The 13,779-nt window shown below is 37.6% G+C and overlaps 1 protein-coding gene across 2 annotated transcripts in view; it reads left to right on the top strand.

Moving 5' to 3' along the window:
- LOC139441754 (activating molecule in BECN1-regulated autophagy protein 1-like) overlaps nt 1–13,779 on the top strand; it is a 31,418-nt gene that overhangs the window by 1,289 nt on the left and 16,350 nt on the right. For both annotated transcript variants that reach the window (XM_071222532.1, XM_071222531.1), the window contains exons 2-4: nt 3,284–3,535; nt 4,793–4,929; nt 5,855–5,913. In XM_071222532.1, the coding sequence (XP_071078633.1) occupies nt 4,804–4,929; nt 5,855–5,913 (185 nt within the window). In that variant the 5' untranslated portion in view covers nt 3,284–3,535; nt 4,793–4,803. The remainder of the gene's footprint in view (nt 1–3,283; nt 3,536–4,792; nt 4,930–5,854; nt 5,914–13,779) is intronic.

Below are 13,779 nucleotides of genomic sequence, written 5' to 3'. Positions count from 1 at the left end.
TGGACATGTTGGACAGTAACCAAGTAATGACATCTACATCATAAATTATCAAAAATAGTGTGCATTATTGATTATTCATTCAGTTGTCATAAATACCCTGGATTCTGAGCCGAATTTGCCACTATACGAAGCTTTGTTTTGAGTTAGGTTTGAATGACACAACACAGGGATATATCTTGAGGCAAATGCAGGTTTGTTCATTATGCTGTCAGTTATAGGTTGGTTGATCTTGCTGTCAATCACAGGTTTGTTGATCTTGCTGTCGATCACAGGTTTGTTGATCATTCTGTCAAGCTCATGTTGGTTGATCATGCTGTCAAACACAGGTTTATGGATCTTGCTGTCAATCACAGGTTGGTTGATCATTATGTCAAGCACATGTTTGTTTATCATACTATCAAGCACAGGTTTGTTGATATTACTGTCAACCACAGGTGGACTGATGACTGTGGTGTGACACAAAATTCACTCAATGTCTCGGTGTGTTCTCTCTGTATACAAAAGCATATATTTGCTACGGCTGTTTGGACCATGTTGACCAAAATGCATTTGATTTTACTCTTTGGTTTTGGTGAAGTGATGACTAGAGTTGCCGACTGCTATCGTGATGTACATCACTTTCGGTTTTGGTGAAGTGACGACTAGAGTTGCCGACTGCTATCGTGATGTACATCACTTTTGGTTTTACCCAATGTTTAGAATCAGTCATACCTACAGAATGAGCTGTATTGATATTGTGTGTTTTAGTGTGTTCTACTTCCATAGCTCTAAGTGGTTAGTCAGTTTAGAATTCCCTTGACATATCAACATGGTCATTGTCAACAGAATTGTACATCATTCTAATCAGATTATATTAACCTTTATGAAAAAAACCCATCCATTCGTCTTGCCTAAGAGTTGGGCTACAAAGTAGTTGTTGTACATTGTCAGTTGGACAAGAGATCTTTACTTTGGGATAGTACTTTTGGAGAACTGTTTATTTTATTTTTTAGTCTCTGATTGTATTTTATGGGAGTAAGCTTTTAAGCTTGTGCCATGCTAACTTGCATTTTCAATTGACATGTACATATCTCACGTTGCCTGTCAAATGATTACTGAAGAAAAAGATAATATTAGGCAAGGAGAAAAATGATCAACAATTTATACTCTTTCAGACTGTGTACTGAGACTAGTAAGTAATAAAAAGAGACAAGTCCATTAGTAATAGACTTTTTGCAGAAGCAGAAGTAGTAACACTGTCGGAATAATCAATAGAACCTGATATATGCTGACAATAGGCTTTCAACTGGGATGCACACTCCTGTTTCTATAGCTTCTGAAGTAGCAGTCACAGACAAGGCTCCTTGGTATTGGATTTTCCAGTTTAATACTTACTGTTGGAGCCATGTCACAAGATGTGGAACCTTTGAAGTCGCTAACCTTTGACATGTTTGAAAGATATGACAATTACATGATCGCAAACAATGAAGCTGAGGATTCACCTTCAAATGCCAAGGACATAGTCTGCAAGTTTAGCAACTAGTCTGAAGCCTGTGTATAGTAAAATTCTGTTGGGGTCAATGAGAATGGTAAGCTCAGCTACTTATTGTCCATGTAGTGACACTAAATTGTAGCTAATATAATGCAGCCATGTTCAGGCTGCATATTTTCGTGTGTATAGCTTTGTTTGTCATGTAGCATGTGGGGCTTTTGAGCACACTCCCAAGTGCATAGTACATATTACTTGTGATCATCCACTCAGCATGCTTACTGAACAAAGCTATGAGTAGTTTAAGGATATTTTGGACTTACAACTTTATGTACAGGCTCATGGTGGTAATGAAACATCCTGAGGTTCACCCCATTACCGTGATTACAAGACCCTGCAGTGCTAGAAATTAACATGAACGCAACAGCAGCCATGTGGGCTGGTAACAGGAGCAAGTAGAAACATTAACTAGCCCTGATGATCCTGAACTTGCCCATACCATGCATACTGTATTGTTTTGTTCAACATGTTCAGTGGAAACTGGTAAAGTGAGTTTTCATTTCTTATGAAGTACTGACTATCATGCTGAATCAAAATGTTTCAACTCTGATGTTTTGAGTTCACATTATTTTTATTTTTGTTTTTCGGCCATAACCATTGCTTTATAACCTGAAGTAGACATTGGAATTTTGAATATGTTGATGTTATGACATATCCAGTTTGGCTCTTAACCTCCTGGATTTACTTCTACATCAATGTATTTTAAGCTGAACATGCTCAACTTGACATGATGTCAGTGTGAGCTTAATTTATGGTTCTTCACTGTTTGTATTTTGAAATATATAAGATGGCAGTCTCAGCAGCTCATATTAGTGAAAAACAACAGCCCTTCTCATGTGTACTCGTATCGAAATGTTAGCTTGTACATTATCAATTTGCACATGTAAATGAAATTAAACATTCCAGTCAGCATCACCATATGCTCAATTTGTAGACAGTTTTCAGGAAAAGTTATTTTCATGTTTTGTAAGAAGTTATCAGTCACAGATTCACGTACAGCCGTCTTGAACAACAACCATAGCTGACCCATACCATGTTCAGCAGTTCATGCTACAAGTACAAGGCACTTTTTTCACATGAATGCTGGATATTCAAAGCATACCCAAATGATAAAGATGTTTTGAAATTTGCTTTTCATTTGTTTCATGATTGTATAATGAGAATGGTCATTTACACTGTTTGCAATGAATCTGATATTAATTGATTCTGGTGAAGTAATATAGTGCATTGAATTGCTGTTTTCATTGTTTGACTATTCAAATCTATGCCATATATCATGTTTATACCAAAATCAGACCATTAACAAGATAACATGCTTGGAGTAAAACTTGTCTGTGAAAAGACATCAACTCCCTATCCAGTCGGTCTAATTACTACCAATATCTAGTATCACTATCCTTTTGGATTGTTATTAGTGTTACTGTTAATATGATTCACAATGCCTGAAATGATATAAATCAGAAAAGTAAAATTGTGGAACAAAAGTCAGTAGTCGGTAGCTTTTGTCAACATTGAAATCAAAACAATAGGTCATTTAAGGAAGGTAGCACAAAGTGTACTTATAAGCCAAAAATTAACAAACCTGCCTTCTATAAAAAGTTGTATCCCAATGTATGGTAGCATTATATGCGAAATAACTAGTTTTGCACCTCCCCACCCCTCCAATTATATATCCTTGAATAAAGGTGAACTTCTGTACCTACCTGTGATACTCTGATGTGCCTTGTATTAAACCTAAATTAAATTTTTTCACAGACTGTGGGAGAAGAGGGGAGATGAGTCGTCAGAATGAGGATGTGATTATATGGACTTGTTGGCCCGTCATGAGGAATTAATCAAAACTCTGTTTACCATTGTTGATTGATTTCCGAATATACTGGTCTACATGATGTTGGGACTGGTAGACAGAACATAGGCTGTCCATGAATCTCCTGTGTCTGTCGCTGTTTGTACCATCGGGTGCAGCGGGAACTGCCCTCCTACGACTATATGCACAGTTGGAGTGAGGTATGTACACGTGGATGTAACTTATAAGTCTTGTTACCTAAGTAGTAACTGAAATAGTGCTTCAGTTATGTCATTGCGTGTCAGCTAAAAAGAAAGCCCCAAGTCCTGGATGTTTATCATGGGGTAACATCCCAGGGGTAACATCCCAGGAATCACAATCAGGAGAAATCAGGTATTGAAGCCATGATCATGTTTCATAGGATTTTGTAATGGCTTAGGGGTGCAACTCAGAATAGCAAATTGGAATGCCTTTGGCGACTGGGCCACTAAAGCACTCAGTAGTATTAGAACTGGACCAAGTGATAACTGGAGCTCTCACATCAATCATAAATATATTGCGATTGGTTTAATTCGCATTAAGAAATAGTTACATAACACAACTAAAGTAATGTTGGTATATTAGTGAAGTGTCATGTCTATTTATACTTAAGATACTATTGCAGTGTTGACATTTGTGTGAAGAGATGGAACCAAGTTTACTGTGATCATATGTACAGTCATGGCAATGGCAGCAGCATTTTTGACCAATTGTATGATCATTCACTCTGGCACTGATCAGGGTTTTATGCGACACACAAATGTGCTTCCAGTACTCGCTAATGTAGAGAATGAACTCAGAAAAAAAGTAAAACCCTGACTGATCTTATTAACTCCCTGTCTGTGCCAAATACTTTTGATCCTACTCACCCAAACTTGTATTTTGTGCATTATTTTCAGTATTTTTTACTCTTGGCATGTGTTCTAGAATTAGCAGCTCCGAAGCTTATATTGCTAAACCTGAGTGAGTGAGTGAATATTACGAGGCAGCGTTAGAAATTGGCACTAGTCCTGTAGTCCTTGCCAATTGTCCAATAGTTAAGGTATCATAAGGACTAGTAGAAATGTGCCCTTTTTAAGTTTTTTTTTAACTGTTATCATTATATGGACTATTGGACTAAAAATGCTATTTTCTACTGCTGGTAGACTCAGGGCTTCAGACTAGAGTCTAAAATCATCGACTGCTGTGCTGTAAAATTGAAAATGTGAAATTGAACTTGTTAAACTTGGAGTCACATATGGGAATCATGACGCACAGACAAATATCAGTTCATGGCGTGTTCCCATGTCTCAATAACTTTATGGCAGACGCCATTCATACCTAGACTTGGAGCTTATTCCCCACATGGTATAATGTGTAGTCTTTTCCTCGTGGTCCTACTGCAATATTGGTGGAGTTTTTCGAAAAGCTTTGTAAAATGGACTGCTGTTTTGGTCCAGGTGAAGGAAACATGAATGTCATCCAGTTTCTACAAAGCCGGGAGCATGGATGTTCCAAGAGGAAGTCTAAAGCCAGTGGGGGTGAAAACCTTGGGACGCTGGTGGAAGACCGGACATCTACTCTCACCAAGAACCAGGTATATATAGTCTGTGTGTTATCTTGTGTGTTGCCTGTGTTATGGCCTGTCTGTTGTGTGTTTCCTGTGCGTTGCCAATGTGTTGTCTGTATGGTGCTGGTATGGTGCCTGTGTGAGGTCTGTCTTTTCTGTGTGTTGTCAGTGTTGCCTGTGTGTTGCCAATGTGTTGTCTGTATGGTGCTGGTATGGTGCCTGTGTGAGGTCTGTCTTTTCTGTCTGTTGTGTGTTGCCAATGTGTTGTCTCTATGGTGCTGGTATTTGCCTGTGTGAGGTCTGTCTTTTCTGTGTGTTGTCAGTGTGTTGCCTGTGTTTTATCGCTGTTTAGGCAGTGATGTTTGTGTTGTCTATATTGACTAGAAATGCCTCTTGTTTATGTCATAGAGACACACGTACATGCACATCGCTATATAAGTGCAATAATCTTGGACGCGACTTTAAACCCCATTTCACCTCACCATATGTCTTAGAGGGATTGATTTCTGTGCCAGTTTGAAATAAGGGTAAAGGTCAAAGAAAACTACTCAAATTTAAGATAAACTACAATCATTAATAGATTAGGGATTCCAAAACTTCTATCCCTGTATTGAATTCCTGATTTGAAAGACAGTTTTGTAGCTTCTGTTTTGACAGTTATGTGAACTATTTTTTTATGGCCAGTGGCACTTGTTGAATAATTAAAATAAGATATATATAATCATTAAGCTCAGGAAAACGAGTTTCAGAGTTGAATATATTTTTACATCCAATTTCGGTGTTTGAAAATAAGAGGGGTCCTGTGCTCCTTGATGTTTGCTCCTACAGTATTTGAATCAAGGAACCCCTAGGCATACCTATAGTAACTAGTATCTTCATTTTAAGATATGTTATAAGGAAAGAATAGACCTTGAAACCTAAAGAAAATCAATTAATTTCCCTTTGTTTCCAGGCTTGTGAGCTCTCAGGATTACCTCGAGCTACTTTCCTTATGGACTTCAGTCCGGATGGGTAAGTTCTAGTTTCTCTACATACTTCTTAGAGAATTTGGTGGTCTGTCACCTGTAAGTTTAGTGTCAATCCAGAATTATAGCATTGTATGGTTACAGTGTGTGACCTGGAGATGAAGATTTAGATTGGCCCATGGAAACTATAAAGTCAGAAAACATGAACAAATGATTCTATATCACCAGGGGCCCGTTCCACAAAGTGATCTTAGTGCTATGATTGTGGTAAGCCTGTGTTATAGTATGGGAGTTACGATCATCTTAGCGCTAAGATCACTTTGTGGAACGGGGCCCAGGGCATAGTGACATGTAATCAGTCCAAATTACTCATCTCTTACAGACAGTGATGGATGTTGGAAGACCAAATCAAACCCAGGGCCTGTTCCGCTAAGCGATTGTAGCGTTATGATGATCATAACTCTTATACTTAACATAGACTTACCATAGACTTACCATAGTTTAAGTTTGACATTGTTCATACCTAGCCAAATGAGAGTTATTTTAGATATTTATTGTTTGTCAAATCTGCCGCAGTGGTTGTAGCAAGAGTTTGTGTGCTATATCGGAAAGATCCAATTTTGAGTCCTAACTTTGGTACGTTGTGCGAAGCCCTTTCTTTGATCATGATTGAAGTTGAAAAACTGCGCTCAGTCAACCAAGCATGACACTGTGTTGCAAAGTCCACTGATTGATAAACATGATCAAGTAAATGCCTTAACATTATCATCATGACTATTGCCTGGTTTAGTGTTTCTGAAAGGCAGACTATGTGTTGTCATAGACATGATATTGGCATGAGATCATGATGTTAATTTTTTTCATATCAAACAGTAGTGATGTGATGTAAGGATTTTGATAAGCACGACGCAAGTGTCAAACTTTCGATGTGTTACTGTTCACTGTTATCAGCTTCTGAACCAGATATGGATATGCTAATGATGATGTTTGAATCTCTGTGTATCACATATTCTTGTCAGAATATCATTAGCAGTGATTATATTCTATCCAGTCTGTGGAATATTTATCATATGATAAACAAGTAGTGTGATGCTATATACGTGTGCTGATATATCAAAATGAAGTTCTATCATTTTTGTGGTCATGTTTTTAACATCTGTTTTTCACCTAGAAGTGGGAGTTTTGTCTTTTTATATAAAGAATGAATCTGATCACTAAATTTTCCACGAAAAATAATGACATTTTCCCACAGGATTTGAAAAGTTCATGCATTCAGGTATTGTGGTTCTGTGAACTTCTGCCTTTTCTGCTTTCATAGAAATTCTATTGTGGCTCGGTCACTTTAACACGATCAAGGCCAGTCCTCTCGGTGGTGGTCAGCGGTCAGCCTCCTCTGACGGTTAGCTGTCATCAGCCTGAGGCTATGCACAACTCTCTGTCTAACACACGCTGTTCCATGTCTAGCCTTTGCACAAATTAAGAGTTGTTTGGGTTGATTAGGAGCCTGTGGGTTAATGCCTCTTAATAACCTAGCAAGCATTGAAGCAAGATAGGAGTTTTCTTCACTGGGAAAGAATTCCGGTTGTCGTGTAATCATACTAATGGTGAAGCATGGGGATTGTTCAGTATGTCCTGGCGAGACGAAGGAGTTAATAAAATGTATAAAGTGATCATTCTGGTTTAGGAAAAATAAGGTGAAACTAAATGTGATGATGACCTTTATCATGTTTGAAATAGTTTTTCTTTTTTTTGAAAATGATTTAGTGTTCCTATGACTGACAATTTGCCATATTGCTTTTTAATTCAGTGTTATGTAGTTAAAGTAGATTTTTTGTGGGATTTCTGTAAGCATTAAGTTAGAACCATTTATTTTGTCCAATTTATCTTTGAACGGGGAAATGGAGTCCAAGGGATATTGAAAGCAAACCTCCCACCTTCAGATTGAGGTGGATCAGTGCGCTTGTCCAGCATATCATCAAGATGAAGAGAGGGATGATGAAGTATTTCAGCCATTACTAGATACCATCATTCGCATGTTGACTTGTGTGTTCTGCAGTATTGCCAGAAATCTTCATGATCACGGTGTACAAATGTTTTCATGAAGACATGAAGGAATATTCCATTGCACGACACATTTAGATTCGTATAGGTTTTATGGTCTATTGTAATCAATGCAAACCCCTCCCCTGTGCAACTGTTACAGTCATTATCAGCTGCGTGACTTCGTAAGATTCCAAAATTAGTCACGAAAACCCACTTAATTTTGAGTTGCTTGGATACAAATATGAAAAAAGGGAAGAAATCCAATCGTATAACATTAACAGCATCATAACTTAATGTAATTACCCATTACATGTGGCCATTTCAGCTTATGTGTGGTATTTCTTTACTGATCGAATACAGGCACCTTTTACATGAACTCAGTACCGCAGTGAATAATGCACAAAAGAGGAGCTTGGAAATGTATCAGTGTTGTCAGCTTGAATGGAGGATCACAACACAAGAACATGCGAAGGGGCAACAAAATCTTAAATGGTGCCAACACACAATATTGTTTTTTTGTTGAGTGATTGACCAATGAAAACAATACAAGCATTTCCATAATGGGCTAATCAAGCAGTTGCAGGTATTGTGTTTGTACTTTGTGTCAAGCACTTGGATGGAGACAAAAAAGTCACCTATAGCAGCATTTTAAGAATTATTTTTTTTATTGTCCACTTAGTAGTGGTTTCATCATCACTGTGGCAGCATGTGTGACAGGGTCAACAACACAAGCCATGGTGCTTCTGTCTATTACATGAGATACAGGGTATTATGGACAGCTGGGAATTGCAGAATCAATACATGGCATGATATGGCCGGGATTCTGATAATGGGGATTAATACACATTGTGTAGGATCATGTTTTGTCATGATTGCAGTATTGATGATGAAACTAGCAATTTCAGTTTTTGTTTATTTTGTTTCTGTATTCTTGAGTTAAACAATAATATAACTGATTAAGCCAAAACCCAGTTTACTTCTTCCTTATACCTTATAAAGGCATTATTTGACATTTAAACAGCAATTTAAGACAAACATTACTGGGGTCATTGAAAACAAATTTGAAAATATTTCACTGTAAGTGTTGCTTTTTAATTTTGTAAATTATTATAAAAATGATAAAGGTAGGCTGAGTATTGCAGTTTCAGTTCAGACAATTGACTATTCAATATTAAGGGTAAATCATTTTATCTTGGGACTTTCCAAATGGAAAACATTTGACTCATAAGACATGTAGATAACAACACCAATATAGATTTGAAAGAAACACTGGAGATTAACATGATAATACTTATCTGAAAATAACTATAGGTGAGTGTCCTATGTTGAAGGATCCTAGGTCATTGACCTATGTCACAGTGAACTTGTCAGTTGTATCTGTCCGAGAAGTAGCCTCAGGCCTATACTTACAGTGTAGTAGTCATATTGATTAATTGATGGCAGCAGGGATGGGGGGCACTTGGCTCATTGTTAAGTGCAAACATACCTATATGTTGTATCATGGTTAACTACCACCACATTGCTGTGTGGACTGGATTAATCCCTGTACAGTCACTGTAGCAATCCTTACACCTACCATGTCTCTGTGCTACTCTATATTATGTTACACTCCACTACATGTAGGAATGTTTGGCATAGTTAACACTCTGTTTCGTCAGTCAGTTTTGTAGCTTAACCATTGAGAAACTTGTTTGAGCATATTTAGGGTAGCATCCCAGCAATAGTTCATTCATGAAATTATGCATATTCGGTTCTCTGCTATTTAGCATGTTTAAATATACAGGTACACAGTATGTGTAAATTGTAATGCATAATTAAAGGTGCCACATACTATCACGGTACATGTACAAGTGACCTGTGAAGATCTGTGTTAGAATTGGTCTTCGGCAACCCATACTTGACTTTATGTAAGAGGCAGCTAGCGACTAACTTAGTTGGTTGATGCATGTCATCGTATCCCATTTGTGTAGATCAATGCTCTTGATGTCCATCACTGGATTGTTTGGTCCAGAGTCAATTATTTACAGATCGCCGTCATAGAGCAGAAATATTGCTGAGTGTGGCTTTAAACAACAAACAAACTAACAAAACAATGTGTGAGATCCATTCTTGGTGTCCCTTGTCGTGATGTGACTGGAATGTTGCTTCAAGCTGTGTACAACCATACTGATTACTGTAAGCATCATTATAACAGGATGTTGAGGGGGGCTTAGCAACAGATGGCCTTCCCTGTCCAAGCAGTGGGTCAGAGGTCAGGTCAAGCTTTTGATGGGGGACATGTCCAGGGTGTGAGAGACTGTCCAGGCATTGTTGTGTGTACTCAGCAGTAACTGGTCACACACCTGTATGAATACAGGCTTGGTTCTCCTTTGTAACCTCTTCAGCTGAGTATTGCACAGTCAGGGTTGACACATATAAGAAGAAATATTGTATCATGTTGACTTGTTTATCATACCAGTTTGTGCCCCAAAATATTGCTTAAATGTCAGGAAAGTTTTCCTTGTCATTACATTGAAATAGCTTTTGCAGTACACATATTTGCCACAAGTAAAATGCCAGGGTCTAAAACAAATTCTTTTATTCTTGTAAGCATAGCTGATATAAGTCCATACATCAACCCTAAACTCTTCTGAAAATGATGCCTTGAGAACAGTTATGGCTTACATTGACCGGTATTGTCTTTATTTTCACTGTTGACACTATTGATGTCTTCGGAATATCAGAAACCTATCAATGTGAGTTCGAATCTGAGTTCTTCCTGATAATGGGTCATGGTTTGTCAGTACCATACTCTTGCTTGTGGGTTTCACCAAAGTTGTAAATGTCTCAGACCTGCATCCTGCTTTCCTCCCACATCATGCTGATACGCTGGGATATAACTGGAATACTGTTATAAGTGGCGTTAAGCTTCCTCCTTCACTATTGCTGTATGCTCGAGAAACTCAGCATATCAGTAGTTGTGTAACCATGGTAACATATACATGGTTAATAAGAAATGTGAAGATTTTATCAAAAGAACTTCTATCCAACTGAGCATTATCTGTAGAATTTTGTGAAACTGATCCTATCCTACCGAAATGTAATATTGGGGTGACAAGATTTAATTTAAGGATTCAAATGATACAGTGACAGCTTTGAGGTGTCGTATTGAGAGGCTGACATCTGGTATGACCTCTATTCCTATTCACTGTAGCATTGTGATAGTTGGGGGCAAGGACCTGTTGATCCTTCTGGGTGAAATCGGGAGACATTAAGACGAGATTGGGATAATTTGTCTGTCTGTGTCATTAACACTGATTAAGCCAGGAGGAATTGGAGAGAGATATGTTATCTGCTTTTGATTTGTCATGACCGTGTGAAAAGTAAGACAAGCCTGCCCAACATCCAATAACGGTGATGATGTTAATAAAGTTAATGGTGTCATGCAGTAAAAGATGGGAGAAATGACATAAGCAGTGTTTGAAATTGGAGGAGGGAGGGGGGGCTTGATTTTTGCTGCCGGTATAATAAAAATTTAATGAGGTGAACCCTGAAACTTTTAACATTGTGTTTTAACTATGTTTAAGCACTGGATCCAGAGGGGGTGTCATACGCCCTGGGGTCCAGTTTATTGGGAATTTTTACACCCATCCGGAGACCTTTGTTTAATAATTCTGCTTATATGCTGTTTCAGGCGACTTCTTGTTTGCATCTGTTCATGTGCTGCCCCAGTGTTACATGTCATATATACTTACAACTGTGACATACTCAGAATAACCAACGAGCTATGAGGAATTACTGATTATCTGTTTCAATTGTATGAATGGTGATAATCCTGAGCCATGGCGAGGGACTTACAGCAATCATTCAAGCATTGGTTGTTCCATGTATTACTCAATAACATTTTAGGAGACAAAATGAAGTAAAAAATTATGAAATGTAAACCCAACAGACAAACATTACTGAAAGCAGCCAATTGTTCAGATGACGAACTGTAAACAAACTGACATTGTGGACAATGGATGTTATCATATCATATTTTTCACAACAATGAGTGTGACATCATATGCCTTCAGTTGACCCAATTGAGGATGAGGATGCTCGAGATGTTGAAATGAATATGTGAAATTATTCTACCCTTAATGACTTATGAGTAATATATATATATAGATATTCAATTAATCATAACGGAATATAATGCCTAGTTTTTGCATTATTCACAGCAGTAGACTACAGTTCATGTATGTGTGATGCCTGCATTCCTTCAGTAAATAAATATCTAATGAAATATAGGTACGCAAGTTGAAAAGGATACATTGGATAATAACACAGTGTTATCAGGTTATGCTATTGGGTTTTTGACATTTTTCATGTATTTGTAGATACCCCGTAAGCAGTTTTCAGGATCAATTATCAATGTTATCTGATGGTAATTAAGTGCAGAGTTTTAATGGAGTATATCCCTGATAACTGTATAAAAATATTTCTGCACACAATCTTGTCAAGAGGAAGTATTATACAGTAAACTACGGTTATAACGAACACGCTTATAAGGAACGGACTGATATAAGGAACTTATTTTTTAGTCACGGCCATTTGTTGTATATAAGCTGTATATATGCTTATAGCGAACTACGGTTATAACGAACCAAAATTAGTGGTCCCTTTGTGTTCGTTATAACCGTAGTTTACTGTATAACACATACAATAGCAGCGTTAGAAATTGGCACTAGTCCTATAGTCCTTGCCAAAGTGCCCAATGGTAAAGGTATCATAAGGACTAGTAGAAATTTGCCCTTTTTAAGGGCTTTGCTATATGTTATCATTATAAGGACTAGTGGCCGAAAACTGTTAGTTTCTAACCCTGAATAGAATGAGAGGTATTTCTAATGGTGGAGTTGATACTTGAACTGAAGGGTCATACAGGAGAAGAAATTAAGCATGCATGTCAATGGGTCCTTGTCATAACTTTAATGTTAAACAGTAAGTAATTTAGATGACCTGTAGATTCAAATAACACTTGATGACACCTCAAGTTCCCTAATAGTTTCCAACTCTGGTCCTGATTGGTGTGTATTTTGCAAGGTTTTGTTGATGGAAGAATGGTGCATCCTGTGTGCAGGATTAAGACTAAATCTGAAATTCAATGCAGGAAAAGTTAAGATGCTTGTGATTCATCCTGTGTAGAGCTTGAACTGGAAATATGTTGGTTGTGATGTTGAACATATACTGTGTGTCTATGTGATATACATCTGTGGTCAGCGGCATAATGTAAAGGCACAATACTCACACTGGATCTCTTATGCAAATGTGTAATACAAAAACATGTTTCAGTTAGGAAAACTAAAAGAGAATTACTATTAGAGTTAAAAGCTTGTTGAACCTGTCTATCAATAGCTTTAATAAGTCTGTTGCTGGGCGAAGTAGACAATTCAATTGGTTTAGGTGGTCAGACTCACCTGGATCAGGTGGAAATGCTAGTCTTGATATCTTATCATGAACAGGTGACTACAGATTACCTATATCATCATAATTATGATATGATGCTGATTCCCAGATGTGGGTTCCAATCCCTGATTCACCTATCTATTATTCTTGGTGTGTCAGCTCATGGGTTTCACCAAAGTGGTACACACAAATGACTTGGGCATTTCTGTCACACTAAGCAGACATAACTTTAGCTCATAGTGCATCATGTTAAACACAGTTTATTTAATATTTCTGTGTTAATATGTACATTGTTTAAAATTCAGGATGAAAGTCAAGCTGTCTGTAAGACATATGATACAAATTTATAATTCAGGGAGACACTAGATTGAAACATAAAGCAGAAAACCTCAAGGAACAAGGTCAGGTTCAGCAGAGTGTAATCAGGTGTGTGATAAAGTTT

This window comes from Haliotis cracherodii, unplaced genomic scaffold (genome assembly GCF_022045235.1).
Source record: "Haliotis cracherodii isolate W230 unplaced genomic scaffold, xgHalCrac1.p SCAF_44, whole genome shotgun sequence".
NCBI lineage: Eukaryota > Metazoa > Mollusca > Gastropoda > Lepetellida > Haliotidae > Haliotis > Haliotis cracherodii.
This window is presented reverse-complemented; position numbering and strand designations above follow the sequence as displayed.